The sequence below is a fragment of the Hemicordylus capensis genome, chromosome 1 (assembly GCF_027244095.1).
Source record: "Hemicordylus capensis ecotype Gifberg chromosome 1, rHemCap1.1.pri, whole genome shotgun sequence".
In the NCBI taxonomy this organism is placed as follows: domain Eukaryota; kingdom Metazoa; phylum Chordata; class Lepidosauria; order Squamata; family Cordylidae; genus Hemicordylus; species Hemicordylus capensis.
In genome coordinates this window covers 3,489,372-3,506,011 of record NC_069657.1, presented here as the reverse complement: position 1 = coordinate 3,506,011, position 16,640 = coordinate 3,489,372, and the positions used below count along the sequence as shown (strand labels likewise).

General features: G+C 51.3%; 1 protein-coding gene across 2 annotated transcripts in view; it reads right to left on the bottom strand.

Moving 5' to 3' along the window:
• The window catches only part of MDGA2 (MAM domain containing glycosylphosphatidylinositol anchor 2), a 528,709-nt gene that overhangs the window by 271,919 nt on the left and 240,150 nt on the right, over positions 1 to 16,640 (bottom strand). For both annotated transcript variants that reach the window (XM_053283953.1, XM_053283954.1), the window contains exon 3: positions 14,472 to 14,646. In XM_053283953.1, coding sequence (XP_053139928.1) covers positions 14,472 to 14,646 — 175 coding nt within the window. The remainder of the gene's footprint in view (positions 1 to 14,471; positions 14,647 to 16,640) is intronic.

The window sequence follows — 16,640 nt, the reverse complement described above, 5'->3', positions numbered from 1 at the left end:
GTCTTCACGGACTGGCAGCATCTTCTCCAAGGTTGCAGGCAGGAGTCTCTCTCCCAGCCCTATCTCGTTGGGAGATGCTGCCAGGGAGGGAACTTGGAACCTAGATGCTCTTCCAAGAGCGGCTCCATCCCCTGAGGGGGAATCTCTTCCAGTGCTCACACTTCTAATCTCCCATTCAAATGCAACCAGAACAGATCCTGCTCAGCTAAGGGGACAAGTCCTGCTTGCTACCACAAGACCAGCTCTCCTCTAGAAGTACAGAACTTGGCTGGCCAGACTTAAAGGGAAAACACAGCCCTGGTGTTGCAGGACCCAAAGCACCTCAGTTGAAAAGAGAGAGAGAGAGAGAGAGAGAGAGAGAGAGAGAGAGAGAGAGAGAGAGAAATCCTCCCCCCACTTTCTATAACTAAGAGCTGCTACACAGGTAACAACATGAGCAGATTCACCATGTGCACTGTCGGTCAGTGATAATATCATTTTCCAATTGCTTATATGAACATATATACAGATATTAGGAAGCTGCCTCCTGCTGAGCCAGACCATCGATCCACCGAGCTCAGTACTGACACTAGCAGCAGCAGCAGCAGCTTCCCATGGTTAGAGAGAGAGAACTCTCTCTCAAACCTATCTGGAGATGCTAAGGATTGAACCTGGAGCTTTCTGTTGGAGATGAACTTCCAGTGCATCGACCTTTTGCACCAACTGTCCTAATGACCACTAGGGGCATTGGGAGTAGAGACAGTGAGTCAGGGTCTCCCTATCTGTCCCTGCTCTCTGACCCCTGAACCGACTCTGCAGCACTTCCTGTGCTGAGTCACAATCCTTCCTTTCCTCCTAGAGAGCAGATGGAAACATCTCTCTCTCTCTCCTTACCTATCCACTATGTAGTCCTTTAGATTAGAGATAGGTCTTTCCTATCTAAGTGTATTTTACCAATAAATATTTAGTGTTTAGTCACACAAGGATTTCCATGTGTTTTCTCTAAATAGCTGCAATAACTAAACTATCCTCTGCTACCCACTCTGTCACTGGAGTGTGTGTGCTCATTCCTTAGTGCTCTGCTGTTTTACCTATTGTGGGTAAAAATCAACAACCTCTAACACTTTCTACATTCAAGGCAGACGCTCTTCCATTAATATACATATAAGATCCCGGGTCAATTGCAGCATCTAGGACTTATATAAATCTTACAACAAATATCCAAAATGGGGCAAATGTCAACCTTCACATGTGAACGCTGACAATTCCAGACAAAGCTGGTGAATGGCCAGTAATCAGGAAGGCAGCCACGGAATGTTGTCAATTAGAGACCATATTGCCAGTGTTGAAAAAGCTACACAAGCTGCCGATACATTTCTGGGCAAATTACAAGGTGCTGGTCATTACCTAAAAAGCTCCAAGCAGCTTAGGCTCTGGGTATTTAAGATCATGTTGTCTTCGCCATGAGCCCCACTGCCTGTTGAGATCATCTGGAGAGGTTCGTCTGCAGTTGCTGCCGACTCGTCTGGCGGCTACTTGGGAACGGGCCTTCTCCTCCATTGCTGCCCCTGGACTTTGGAATGAGCTCCCTGTTGAAATAAGAGCCTCCCCATCCCTGGCAACTTTTTAAAAGGCACTGAAGACACATCTAGTAACTCAGACTTTTAATTAGGTTTATAGTTTTAATACTTTTGATGTTGGGTTGTAAATGATTTCAAGCTGATTGTTTTAATGGTTAAATGATTTTGAGTTGTAGAAATATTTTAAATTAAAAAATAAAATCACGCACATTTGATTGTCAATTCACCAGTGTATGTTTGAAAAGTGGAGAAATCTTCTCTCCTTCTGAGTATTCATGACACTTTATTTATGTATTTATCTATATTTATCTATATTCCTATTTTATCTTCTTAACTGCCCTTCATCCTAAGACCCCAGGGTAGTTAAAGACAGGATAAAAACAGTCATAAAGTGTCAATTAAAACAACCGAAAAGTCAAACAAACACAGATACCATTTACAAAGAGAGCAGGGGGCAACACGTTGGCCAATAGCCTGAATCGAAACAACAGTCTTCCGTTTCCTCCTAAAGCCTGGGAGAGAGGGAGCCTGGGGACGCGGTCCGGTCCCCTAAGGTCCAGGGGAGCCTCCAAATGGCCGGGGCTGGGGGCCTCTGGCAGCTGAGCCACCCGATGCCCGCCCCGTCAAATCTCTGGGTATTTTTTTGTTTTAAAACTCTTACCGTGGCCAAGGGGAGGCTGGAGGGGGGAGCAAAGCGGTCCTTCTCCCTCCTCCCTCACTCTCCTGGTGGCGATGGGGTGTTAGGAGGAATGATGCTGAGCCCATCCATTCAAGCCAGCCTCTTGAAGCAATTTCGAGGTGCACCTGTGCAGTTTAGAAGCCCACGATGGCCCAGGCTTGCGATGACAGGAGCGTCTCACAGTTGCTCCAAGATGCTGGCCCAAGTGGATGGGCTCAGTGTCGTTCCTCCTCACATCCCAGTGCTGCCGGAGGAGGGGGGAGACGGACTGCTCCGCTCCCCCCGACAGCCACCCCTCAGCCGCGGTAAGAGTTTTTAAACAAAAAATACCCAGAGCTTTGGTGGGGCGGGCCCCCCAAAGGAAGTTTCAGTGGGGCCTGCGGTTGAGCAGTCAGGCTGGGCAGTCTGGGCACCCAAGTTACCTTGGTGTGCCCCTGGAGCCATGCGGGTCTCACCTGCGAGCGCGTTCCACAGCCTGGGGGGGGCAATCACCAAGAAGGCCCTGTCCTGCGTGCTGGACACACGGGCCTCAGCAGGGGATGGCACGAAGAGTAGAGACCCCTCAGCCAAGCTAGTTGGGTGGGTGGATTCAGCTGGCAGCAGGTGGTCCGCAAAGGTACCCAGGGCCCAAGCCAATTATGGGCTTTAAATGTAAGAAGCAGCTTGAATTGTCCCTGGAAACAGGTTGGCAGCCAGGGCAGTGCCTTCAAGATCGGAAGGCTCATCACAGGTTGGCGGCACATGAGGCCAGACCCAGACACAGCCCGGCAGTGCTGCTACGCACTCTGGGGCCAAGACGTTTAGTCAGGAATGCAGCAGATGCCAGAAGCAGTCACTGAGGCAGGAGTCACTCTTCTGAACTCTTGCCCAAGTTTCCTCTCCCTCTGCAGTTAGGCACAAGCGAGGCTCCAGGAAAGCTCAGCTCCAATCATATCTCACTGAGTCGTCTTTAGATGGCTCGATTATATGGGTAGCCACCTTGGGTGGAAATTAAGTGTCATTGCAATCAGAATGCTTGGCTGTCTGCAGAGAGACCCAGGCAAACCCAGCTCCACAAAGCAGCTTGGAAACTAATGAGGCAGCACCGTGATATTTTCACTCTCTGAATTGGATCTTAATTGCTGCAGCCGAGAGAGAGTTCGACTCTTCTGCAGGGACCTTCGTTGGAAGCAGGTGCTCCTGCAGTTGGGAGAGGCACAAAGGCTATTTAGTCCACCTCTCTGGAGGTGGATAGCCACCCTAGGGAGTTTGCACCCTGATACGACACATGTTTATTCAGAAGTAAGGCTCACTAAGCTCTAGAGGGCTTGCTGGGAAGTGTGCGTAGGGCAGAAGCACTGGACTAACTTCTGGGTAACATTTTCTCCTCAGGGAATTGCAGTTCTACAAGTGGTCGTCAAAGAGAGAACGGGAGGAGAGCTGGTCTTGTGGTGGCAAGAATGAGTGGCCCCCTCTGCTAAGCAGAGTCTGCCCTGGTTTGCATTTGAATGGGAGACTAGACGTGGGAGCGCTGCAAGATACTCTCCTTAAGGAATGGGGCCGCTCTGGGAAGAGCAGAAGGTTCCCAGTTCCCTCCCTGGCAGCATCTCCAAGATAGAGCTGGGAGAGACTCCTGCCTGCCTGCAACCTGGGAGAAGCCACCACCAGTCTGTGTAGACAAAGCTGAGCGAGATGGACCAAGGGTCTGACTCGGTAGAAGGCAACTTTCTGCATTCTTATGTACACGCTCCAGATGACAGTGCCTTGGTGTGGGAGGGAGAAAGACACATGATCAGAAATGCTTCTTCGAACCTTTGCGTATTTAGTGTAGAGGTGCCCCCTGCCCCAAGGCAGATCTCCCACATACCTACTGAAGCACAGCCCTGGAAGAAGATTCTCTCGTAGTGTCATAATCATAATCAGTCAGACAACAAGGGAGCAAGAGGAGGGCCAAGATGAAGAAGACCCTTTGTCCAGTAATACTCCCCCAACCCCACTAACTAGCTTTGGAAGGTGGAGGGGCAGAGACAGTCCTCAGCATCGTTTGTGCAGATGAATGCAGAAGAAGGCCATCCTTCTGCTATCCAGGCCCCAAAGCCACTGAGGGCTTTTCAGGTCAATGGCCACCCCCCGCCCTCTGTGCTGCTCCCTGCTATGCCAACATTTAGACGACACCTTCCTCGGGGCAAGGAGATGTCTGTTTGCCGGTGTGACCATGCAAAGTGCCAGGTACACTGATGGCAGCAGCAGCAGCAGCAGCAGCAGCACACGGAGACTTCAAAATGGCAGGATGAGGAAAAGGCACAGCAGCAAGATGGACCGGCTTGTTCCCAATGCAAAGTGTTGGGTCTCTGAGGAAGAAGGAATAGGAAGAGGATGCTAATGCCTGAAGCATGCCTGAGAAAGACTCTCTGAGATTTAATTCGTTACGGAAATCAAACATGAATTTGATTTCCATATCCAAATGTGTGCAGAGGCTGGAAGATTAGAGATACGTTGGAACTGCTGCGTGGAGGGACTCTGTAGGACGCTTTACGTGCACGTGCATGAGATGGCAGGGGAGGAGGAGCTTTTCTCACCCACATTCTGCAAACGCTTTCCTCTGATAAGCAAAAAAAAAAAAGGACTCCTGCCTGTTCTGGCATGGAAAGGGTGGCTTGCAGAACAGACGGAGCCCAGCTGTGGAACCTGGTCTCGATTCCATGAGAGGGAGGGCCACACAGATCGTAGAGCAGAAGAGCTATTGATCAGATGGCCACCAAATCCCTGTTCTTACTCACTGAAAATGTGGAGGAGAGGAGGCCAAACTGGAACACACCGGCCACCGGTTCAGTGCCTGTCTACAGAAGTAAGGGCAGAGGATGGGAAGGCTCGAACTGGGGACTAAGCGTCTCTCCACGCTGCTCCTCTCTGAGCTTCCTCCCGCCTCTCCGAGGCCAATTTCTGTTTCCTCGAGTGACTGTTTCTGTCCTCTGCTTCTCCTCCCCTGGAGGGTCCTTCTGCGTTCTGGCTTCTTCTAGCTGACTGCCCAGCACTCTTCCTGAGCTAGTCGGGCTCAGGCATCAATCTCCTGCGACCGTGTTGGAGGTGAAGTATTATTTTGGGGATGTGAACTACTTGGGGAACTGGTCACCTGTGAAGTCCTGGGGGAAGAGGAGGAATCATACCTTGCCGCAAGCAGATGGCCTTTAAAGGGCAACTCTTTTTCCAGCCCAGCAAGCTGCAGAGCTCGGCTTCAGCTCCCGCATTGGCCCTGCCAACGGTCCCCTGACTCGCAGTCCAGACTCTCAGCTGCCAACAGATGCTGCCGCCGCTGCCTCCATGAATCAAAGGTCTGTCAGAAGTCAGAGAGCTTCCGTGGCAACCAGCCGGTTTCTTCACGATGCTGGCCTGGGACTTGGAGGCCCTGAACGGCCTGAGAGTCAAGAATCTGGAAGGCCGCCCTTTCCCGCTCAGCTGTGCCCATCGACGGCCTTCTCCATCGGAGTGTGCTGTCCTCGGAGGGGAGGCGGGTGGCCCCTGGACAGAAGGCACGCTCAGTGGCAGCACCCACATGATGGGAGTCCCTCCCGAGACCTGCCCGCCTGGCCCCTTCCCCTGTCTCTCTTAGGCACTGGGCGATGCCCAGCCTGCTCTCTTGAGTTGTCAAAGGCATTTCATTGCTTCTCAAGTGACCTTCTTTGCCCCCTTTTCACGGGAGCGGAGTTTTTATGACTCCCCCCTTCTGTCTTTATCGGATGTCTTTGCTGGTCTTGTTGGTGACTGCTCATTTCCTTGGCTGACGTCCAGACCCCTGCTGCCCTCGGCACACACCCCTGGGCCAGCAGCACTCGTCCCCCAAAAGGAGGGGTTGGGGGAAGGGAGGGGGCCACGTTCCTGCTGGGACAGAGTGGCGAGAGGACTCCTGAGTACCCAAGCTTCAGAGGCACAGAGGCCAGCAGCACAGGGGCGAAGACAGCACCCGTGTGGAAGTGAGGAGCACACACACACACGCTGTTCGTCAGGGTTGCTTCGTGTTGCCACTGCCTCGAAACTCCAGAGAGAAAGTGGGATATAAATTCAGAAATAAACTCCTCCCTATGCTGAGGAGTAGCCTTGGGGTCCGTGGGGGGTGCTCAAGTTGCCAGCCAGGAGCAGCATGTTGGACTTGGCCTGGAGCCCAGATGAGGTTTTGGTAACATGCAGCTACATTCCAGTGCCGTGGACTGAGTTGTTGGTTAAAATGTAGATTATGCCTTTAATAGAAGTTGTGCAGTTGTTAGTTAGTCCGCTAATTAATTAATGATGGAGCCACCTATGAAGCTCTAGGTTTCAGCACCCTAATGAGTTATTTGCTTCTCAAGTGTATGAACTGCTGTTCAGCACTTGAAGTCCCATAAAACACAGACCAATGATGGCTGGGGTGTTCATGGGCATCCAAGCAATCCTGGTAGCGCTTCCAGAGAGCCAGGGTTAGTCCCAGAAGGACGGCCATGACCAGTTGCTTGTTTCCCCGTCCGGATCACGTTCTAGAAATATTCGTCCGAGTTTTCCCTTCCTACCAACAGGCCTTGTTAGCATTCTCCCTCTGCCCTCGAAAGATCTTACATTCAGGGATGGGGAGGGGAGGGAGTGTTTTCTTGTTGTCAAAGGCAGGCTAGGTGTGGAGGGGCAGAAGCCGCCAATCAATCACTCTTAACCAAGCGACACGGGCTCGACCTTTTGATGAAAGGGTCAGTTGTGTGCTCAGAATAGCGAGCGCTGAGCACCAGCTGCCTGTTTCTCTCTCTTACTGTTTCTGGGAAGGGCACAGGAGAGCCACCCAGCCCGCCTGTGAATGCTTGTAAACATGGTGCATCACTTCACCCTCACTTTTTAAATGCAAATGTAATACACTCATTCCAAGTCTGAGTCTGTAAGCAGATGTTCCTCGGGGCCTTCACGCCACCGAGAAGGTCATGTACCTGCAGGTGTCCTCCTCTGGCAATTTGGGTTTTCAAGGAACTGGCTGCAACCGAGGATGCTGGGAAATAGGGTTGCTTACAAAATGATCGCCATCCTCATTACGGGTACTGAATTGCCTAGTCCTTGTTTGTGGAGGAGCCAGTTAGCAATCTGCAAGTCCTCCTTTTTGACACCAGGAATTGAAACATAGCCCTGCACATGCACCGTTAGCAGCAGCCTCCAGCTCCTCCTGGAAGAGATTCGCACCTCTCGTTTCTGCCTCCTGGCTACCTATGTCCACAGGTGCGCATGCGCACTGATGAGCCAGAGTGCAAAAAGGAACTGTGAAGGATGCAACGGCATCATCCAGACTGCCTTTTCTGCTGCATGGTCCCAGTGGGCATAGGCACCTCTGCTCATCAGTAACCTAGGCGGGACACCAAAGACACACATGGACAGGAGGAACCAATACTTTCTGCAAACCACCATGTGCCAACTCTGGAATTAGTTTCAGAAAGTTTCCTTGTTGAATTGGAAGGGAAACGGAGCCGAACTCGCAATTCAAGAATGGAACAGAACAAGGAAGGGTTAGTCGTCCCTGCTGGGAAATGAGGTATGGGTTTCTGCAAGACTTTTGCATTAGGTGAGACCCGGCAAGGTTGCAACAACACTGAACTCCCTCTGAGGCCCAAGAAGAAGAGAGGCTTTGAAGTGCATCTCTCCGGGAGCGTCTTTGAAGTGGCAACTAAACATTACTCTCCCATTCTCTCTGAAAAGGTATTGACAACATTAGTACATTTTTGGAAGCGTCGGTCGGAAAAGATGAAATGGCAGCAGCCCACTTAAGGCAGGGTCCCATGGCACTGCTGGACGTGGTGGCTGGCAAGGATGCTCGGAGTTGCAGCCCAGCAACATCTGGGGACCCACATTTGAGAACCCCTGGATTAAGAGGGGGTGGGGGTGGTTAAATTATATTTATACCCCACCCCTCCAGTGCACTCCTGCTGGGGGCAGCTTACAACGTTCATACAACAGAGAGTATTACACCATTCATTCTAAACAAAAACTCCACATCTCATTTCTCACGGAGACAATGCCATCCTTTGACTGGCAACAGAGACCACAAGACCTGCCAGTTCATCATCCTCCTTCCAACACTTACCAACCAGATGCCGCCTCTAGGAGGCCCACAAGCAGAGCACAGCACAGGAACATAGGGAGCTGCCACATACTGAGTCAGACCATGGGTCCATCCAGCTCAGTGTTGTCTACCCAGACTGGCAGCGGCTTCTCCAAGGTTGCAGGCAGGAGTCTCTCTCAGCCCTCTCTTGGAGATGCTGCCAGGGAGGGAACTTGGAACCTTCTGCTCTTCCCAGAGCGGCTCCATCCCCTGAGGGGAATACCTTACAGTGCTCACACATCAGGTCTCCCATTCATATGCAACCAGGGTGGACCCTGCTTAGCTAAGGGGACCTGTCATGCTTGCTACCACCAGACCAGTTCTCCTCTCCAGCATGCAGAGGCTCTTCCACTCAGCTACAGACCCATGCCCTAAGGGGAATATCTTACATCACTCACGTGTTGCTGCCCATCCAAATGCAAACCAAGGTAGACCCTGCTTAGCAAATGGGACAATTCATACTCACTACCCTAAGACTAACTCTCCTCCCTGTGACAGGCTCTTCCCCATTCTCCCATGATGAATGTATCCAGTTGTTTGTTACCAGCACTTGGGATTCAGCAGTATACTGCACCAGCATATGGAGGCTCCATTTGGCTATTGTGGCCAATAGCCATGGCTAGAACTGTCCTCCATGAATCTGTCCACCCCATGTCAATTACCTACACAGCCATGGCCTGTTTAGGATTGGGAAGGATCCCACGTGTGACCGTAGGGTCTGAAGGACTTCCTTCTACAGCAGTTGGTCTGGCAGGAGCAGCTTGGGTGTGTTGCCAAGCCATGGGCCCCTTGCCTCTAGATTTCCTCCAGGAACACCCACCGTGGCTGTGCTTTGCTCCAGGCAAGGTCTGGCGCAGTCAAGAGCTCTGGACGCCTTTTGCTCTCCTGCCTAGCCACCCGGCTGAGTCATGGCGGCCAGCCTGCTCCTGCCTTCTCCTTCTGGCAGCCCTGCAGACGCTTCACACTTGTGGCCGCGGGCGGACTGGAGTCAGACTGCAGAGGAGGAGCATCTGCTTCCCCAGGGTTCAGTCCCTGGCGGCATCTCCAGGGAGGGCTGGCAAACCCCCTGCCTGACCCCCTGCAGAGCGGACGCCAGTCCCTGAGCTAGACGGGCCAACGTCTGAGCCCAGACTCCGGCCCATCCTGCACCAGGAGAGGGGTGGTGGTGGTGGTGGGGGAGCTGGGCAGGGTGGTCCTACTTCACAGTCACTAGAGGGTCTGCCTTTCTTGACTCCTTCCGGCTAGGGACAGCTTTTGTTTGAACTTTGCAATCTCTCTCTGGCCCACTATTCACTGGAAGGAAACCCGCGACTGGCCTGGATCACTTTAAACGTTCCCCTGATTTAAAAACATCGGTTTCCTGCACACTGTCAGGGGGAAACCAGGCTCAGAACGCCCCCCCCCCCCCATCACGCTACTTTTTTAAGCGCAAGGAGTTTGTGTGTCGGGAGGAGGCTTCAGTCAGGGAAGTCCCACCCACCGTCCAAAGGGCAGCAGCCCAGACCCAGCAGGGTCTCCCGAAGAGTCTCCCAGTCCACCTCTGCTCCGTAACCACCTCAGGGGGGATGCCGGCGCCCGCCCCCCCCCCCCCCAGGATCAGCAGCATAAGGAGATTGTGGGAATAATATACTTTCCATGGATCAGTTAAGACTTCTTTTGTTAAAAAGCTAGTTAAGTTCTTCTTTTGAACCAGGAGCAAAGCGACGACGGGAATCCCTTCATTGAAAATATAAGACTACCTTTGTTATCCCATAAGCTCCTTTTGCTTTCTAAAATGTGGAGAATTCACCCACCACTGGGGAGAACGCCTTTGCCAAGGTACAAAAGGGTTCCCTCCCTCCCTCTTGCTTTCATACCACAGTAATGGGGGTGGGAACCCTTTTGCACCTTGGCAAAAATACAGAAGCAACCCACAACCCAAAACCTGCATCTCTAGATGGTTTAGAGTTAAAAACATTTATATAAACAATTAAAATCATTAACATTAAAATCATTTAAAAACCCAACATTCAAATATTAAAACGATAAATCTAATTAAAGGCCTGGGTGGATAAATGCGTCTTCAGTGCCTTTTTAAAAGTTGCCAGAGATGAGGAAGCTCTTATTTCAACAGGGAGCGCATTCCAAAGCCCAGGGGCTGCAACGGAGGAGAAGGCCCGTTCCCAAGTAGCCGCCAGATGAGTTGGCCAGATGAGCCGCAGGCGAACCCCTCCAGATGATCTCAGCAGGCAGTGGGGCTCATGGTGAAGAAGACATTCTCTTAAACAACCAGGGCCTAAGCTGTTTAGGGCTTTATAGGAAATGACCAGCACCTTGTATGTTGCACGGAAACGTATCAGCAGCCAGAGCAGTTCCTTCAACACAGGAGTAATATGGTCTCTCTGAGATGACCCAGAGACCAACCTGGCTGCCACATTCTGAACCAATTGCAGTTTCTGGACTACGTACAAAGGCAGCCCCACATACAGAGCATTACAGAAGTCAAGACTGGAGGTTACCAGCAGATGTATCACTGTTTTGAGGTCGTTCATCTCAAGAAATGCACGCAGCTGGCGTATCAGCTGAAGCCAATAAAAAGCACCTCTGGCCACCGCCTCAATCTGGAACACCAGGGATGGGTTCGGATGCAGAAGCACCTCCAGACTGCTCACCTGTTCCTTCTGGAGGACCAGAACCAGCAGATCAAAATCATCTTCCAAGTCCTGACCCCACACAATAAGTACCTCTGTCTTATCTGGATTCAGCCTCAGTTTGTTATCCCTCATCCAGCCCATTACTGCCTCCAGGCAAGCATTTAGGGAGGTTATGCCTTCTCCCGATTATGCTGACATGGAGAAACAGATTTGGGTATCATCAGCATACTGATAACACTCTGCACCAAATCTCCTGATGATCTCTCCCAGCAAGGTTAAACAACATCGCAGACAGTATGGAGCCCTGAGGGACACCATATGAAAGTTCAGATTTTGAGGAACTTTCTCCAAGAGAAACCATCTGGAATCTGCCCACGAGGTAGGAGCAGAACCACTGCAAAGCAGTGCCTCTCACTCCCAACCACTGTTCCCTTTTAGGCGTGCACACGTGCGCACGCTCACAAGTTTTTGGATGTCCACTCAGTTCATTTTGGATCCCACTCACATTGAATCAGGAAGGCCCCATTCTGAATGCAGATGCGCACACACTGCCTTGATACTGCCACCCAGAACAAAACTCATTCCACAGAGAGATGAGAAAAATTAGAGGGACCACTGACCCCAACCCCCTCAGATGTTCCAGAAGGATACTATGTTCAATAGTATCGAAGGCCGCTGAGAGTTACACTCCCTCTGTCAATTCCCAATTGGAGATCATCCATCAGGCCGACCAAGGCAGTCTAAACCACATAGCCTGCCCAAAAGCCAGTTTGAAATGGGTCTAGACAATCAGTTTCCTCCAAGACCGCCTGTTGCTGGGAGGCCACCACCTTCTCAATCACCTTGCCCAACCATGGAAGGTTGGAGACAGGCCTGTAGTTGCTTAACTGAGGGATTGAAGGTAGCCTCCTTCAGAAGCGGTCTAGTGATTCCCTCCTTAAGACAAGAAGCATCCTGCCCTCCCTCAAACAAGCATTTATGATCTCTACCAGGCCATCTACAACTGTCTCCCTGCCTAATATTATAAGCCATGTTGGGCAAGGATCAAGAGGGCAGGTGGCAGGCTGCACCATTCCAAACAACTTGTCCACATCCTCAGGGGTCACAAACTGAAACTGATCCAGTCATCACATAAGAGGAGCTGCTTGACACCTCGGCATCAGACACTGTAACAATTGGGGAGTTTGAATCCAAGCTGGCCCAAAAGTCAACAAAAGGCTCATTTAAAATGTCACAGGATTTTAAGCATCTCACCCAGTTTGCTTAGCCCACCCGGATTTGCCTGGATTTCAGCTTTCATTTAAAAGAAAAAAGCTAAGCTCTAGCCCTTGTAGAAGTGAAGTTATGAAGCAAAATGTGCAGTCACCACTCTGTTCAACCGCTGGACTTGGATTAAGAGAGGAAGAAAACAGGAGGCTCGCTGGGAGGGTTTCACTTCCACAAGTGCAGTAACCCCCCGAGGAATGTTGCCTTGTTTGTTATCAGCAGGGGATCTCTTTTGGACAGTTGAGAGGATAGCTTGCTTTTGATGTTAATCACTACCTGCCTACCAGGCTGTGCATTGTGATGTTTAAGGACTTTCTTGACTTTACGTTCAATGTATGCCTACTTAGAAGTAAGCAAAGTGTGTACAGAATTTCAGCCTTAACTAAAAAGCTGTGCTTTTGTTGTTGTTGTTGTTGTTGTGTTGCTGATGTTAATATGTCAAGGAAAACAGCTAGGCAAAGATATCTTCCCCAACCATTGTTGGTAGATATCCAGAGCAAATACAAGTCATCTGGAAAGTGCAGCTGCTAATTCACACATGCAAATTATTTGCAAGCCAATTTACATAACATGCAAATTAGGCACCGGGAATTGGAGAGCCAGAATATGGCAAACCTACATAGGATACACAAGCAGTAGGAGTCTATGGCATTCATCCCTTGACAGGAGGTGCAGGAGGACCCTCACCCCCACCCCTACCCCACCTCACCCTGCTAACTGAGGAAAGAGGCACTTTTTAAACTAGTAACTCTCTTTATATTAAGCTGGTGGGGGAGAGCAACTGGTCCCGTCCAACCCCAGCACAGCATTTCCCCAGGGGCTGTTGCTGGTGTCTGCCTTTGAGTTTCTGTTTTGACTGTGAGCCCTTTGGGGAAAGGGATCTATCTTCTCTGATAAACCACTCCGATAACCCTTTTTGGTGAACAGTTGTGTATAAATAATAACAGTAGTAGCAGAACTACTACTAGTAGTAGTGGTAGTAGTAGTATCCTACTACTACTAGGATTCTCCTGCACCTGTCAAGGGATGGGCTCCATAAACTCCCACTGCATGTGCCTCCTGTGGCACCCATTAACTTTCCTGCCTCCCTCCCTCTTGCTTTCATACTACAGTCTGCCCCTTTCCCTAGTCAATGGAGGTGGGGACGAAGAAAGTAATGGTGGTGGTAGAAGAGTAGTAGTAAACGACGACCTTGCTGTGTGATGTAGGATCAGGCTGACACCCCTCCCTGCTGCTCCTGTGTGCTCTTACCAGCTGCTCCCTTTCTCAGCAGCCTGTTGGCACCTGCTAACCACCCCTGGGTTAGACAGGGATTGGGGAGGAGGAGTCCAACCTCAGCCACAGACCTAGCCTGCAGGGCTGCAGGGAAGGCTGCAAGGGGTAGCAACCAGGCTGGCTGAGCCCTACGCCGCCCACGTGCACAGCACAGCCCTCGCAGAAAGGCCCAGGCTCCGTCTCTGCTAGGTCCAGGTTTAGGAAAAGAGTCCGATGCAGCAGGAGCCACGGAAGGCGGCTTCTTTGGGGAGCCCCAAAGTGCGGACCAAGCAGACAGACCACAGTAGACAGCGGAGGAAGAGGCTGGCCTCCATCCCTTCCGGAGGCTGGCTCTCCCGGCCAGAAGTTGGGCCAGAGGAGAATCTGGTCCCGTGGGTGCCCTCCGAGGACTGGCCACGGGCTGGTAAGAAGCGAGGAGGTAGCGGGAGGGAGTGACCTTGTGCTAGGCCAGCTGGAAGGGTGCAGGGCCTGCTTCTCCGCCATACTTGCCACCCTGCTGGGGGCACCTTGTGGGTTGGCCACGGCCAATGGTACCCAGAAGGCAGCCAGCTCAGGATCCCTGCCATCGCCTCCATCCTGGAGTCGAGGCTTGGAGCCTGGCAGCCCCCGGGCTTTTCAGGCACGAAGGTGGGATAAGTATCATCATCCGGCTACCTAAGTGCCTAACAGCCACGGTGCAGGATAAACCCAGGGCTGGTTCGCATGACCAGAAGCCGAGTCAGAGGAGGGTAACTTGGACTGAAGTTATTTATTTGTTTGTCTGTTTAATTTTTATACCACCCCTCCCAATCTGGCCCAGGGTGGTTAGTGCCATGACGGAATCAATCATCAACTTCATAACTGGATTCTAAGCCATCCTAGTGATGCTGGCCACACCTGCTGGCCTCTGGACTGCCAAGCCTGACACAGACCCACGTTCTAACCCTGAGAGCAAGCCAGAGGGAAGAGGCGAGGGCCCTCCAGAGCCACGTACTTACAGTAGACATCAACCCGTATCGATTTGATCGCCGGCGAGCCCAGGCCGTTCTCCGCCTTGCAGTAGTAGCGGCCTCCTTGGTGTCGCTGGATATTGGCGATCTTCAGCGTCTCGTTGAAGACACTCGAGTCTTGAAACCGGTCAGAGGCACTTCCTGCTGTTTTGGTCCACCTGATCTGAGCAAGCATCAAAAAAGACTGTTACTTTAGTTGGGTAGTCTTGTTTTCCAACAAAGAGTTGGATGCATGTACAAGACTGACAGCAGGACACTGACTGAAGCAATGGGATTGTCCCATTAGGGACAAAATGGAGGGTTCCCATCTATGTACCATCAGAAGCCTTCATTTGGACAAGCAGGACTGTGGCCCCATTTCCACACAATGCAGGGCACTGAGCCGGGGTTTGGAGCAAGTATACCCTTGGCAAAGATTTCTGCAACACACTAACTGCCACAACTTCCAATGAAACCAGCCTGGGCACTTTCCAGATTACACACATACCACAGTGTCACTACGTGTCACTGTAGAAGTGTGCGTCAGTACTGCCTGTGTTTCAACATAGCAGTTCCTGTGCTGTCAGCAAAGTGCTGTTCACATTTCTGATGACTTCTTCTGGGTATTCTCCTTATGTTTTAGTCCTACAACGTTGCCTGTGTGTCACAAATAAATAGCTGTATTTTCTCTGTTGTAGGAGGGTTGTGCAAGCTATTTATGTTGTCAAAACGATCTTGCTAAGCCAAAGCATTTTACTGCTGAACAGAGTGCCATCTGGAAAGCGCCCTGGAGTAATCTGAAAGAAAATGAGGTGGAAACTGGGTAGGAGAAGCGTCCTCCCCAGGTTTGGGAGTTGTGTGTGCACTCCCAGTTTTGGGTTGTGTGGGAGCAAACAACAAGGAAAGAGGAGGGAGAAGTGATTGTGTGGGAGGCAGGAGCTGGGGAGGGGAGGGCCGCCCTAGCCAACTTTCATACCCAGCACTTGAGCAAGTTAAGAGGAATAGCTGCCCTACCCAATTCCTGCCTTTCACGCAATCACTTCTCCCTCCTCCTAATTGTTTGCTCCCACACAACCCAAAACTGGGAGCATGCACAGCCCCCAAACCAGGGTACGGCATTTGTCCAACCTAGTTTTTGGTTGTGTGGACAGCCTCAGTATCCATTCGTGGTGAGCAGTCTCAGTCAGTGGTGGTTTACCCCTGGACTTGCGGGCTGAAGTCCAGGGCCTCCACACTCCCGAGGCCCCCCAAATCCTCTTTAGTCTGCCCTGGGGTGTGTGGTCGCCGTGCTGTGCTGGGTGTGCCTGACCTCTGCTTTAGAAACAGAGGGGGCAGTGGGGGGATAAATATGTGGGGTGGGATTATGTTACATTGCCTGTTGAAATGTTTCTGCTGATGCATATTTGCATAAATATCAAGTAAGGTAAAGTGTGCCGTCAAGTCGGTGTCAACTCCTGGCAACCACAGAGCCCTGTAGTTGTCTTTGGTAGAATACAGGAGGGGTTTACCATGGCCTCCTCCCGCACAGTTTGAGACGATGCCTTTCAGCATCTTCCTATATCGCTGCTGCCCGATAGAGGTGTTTCCCATAGTCTACCAGCAGGGATTCGAACTGGCATAAGAACATAAGAACAGCCCTGCTGGGTCAGGCCCACCAAGGCCCAGCTAGTCCAGCATCCTGTTTCACACAGTGGCCCACCAGATGCCTCTGGAAGCCTACAGGTGAGAGTTGAGGGCATGCCCTCTCTCCTGCTGTGACTCCCCTGCAACTGGTACTCAGAGGCATCCTGCCTTTGAGGCTGGAGGTGGCCTCTAGCCCTCTGACTAGTAGCCGTTGATAGACCTCTCCCTCCTCCATGAAGTTATCCAAACCCTTCTTAAAGCCATCCAGGTTGTTGGCTGTCACCACATCTTGTGGCAGAGAGTTCCACAAGTTGATTATGCATTGTGTGAAAAAGTACTTCTGTTTGTTGGTCCTAGATTTTCCGGCAATCAATTTCATGGGATGACCCCTGGTTCTAGTGTTATGGGAGAGGGAGAAGAATTTCTCTCTATCCCCTTTCTCCACTCCATGCATGATTTTATAGACCTCTATCACGTCTCCCCGCAGTCATCGTTTTTCTAAACAAATGGCCCCAGGTGTTGTAGCCTTGCCTCATTAGGAAGGTGCTCCAGGCC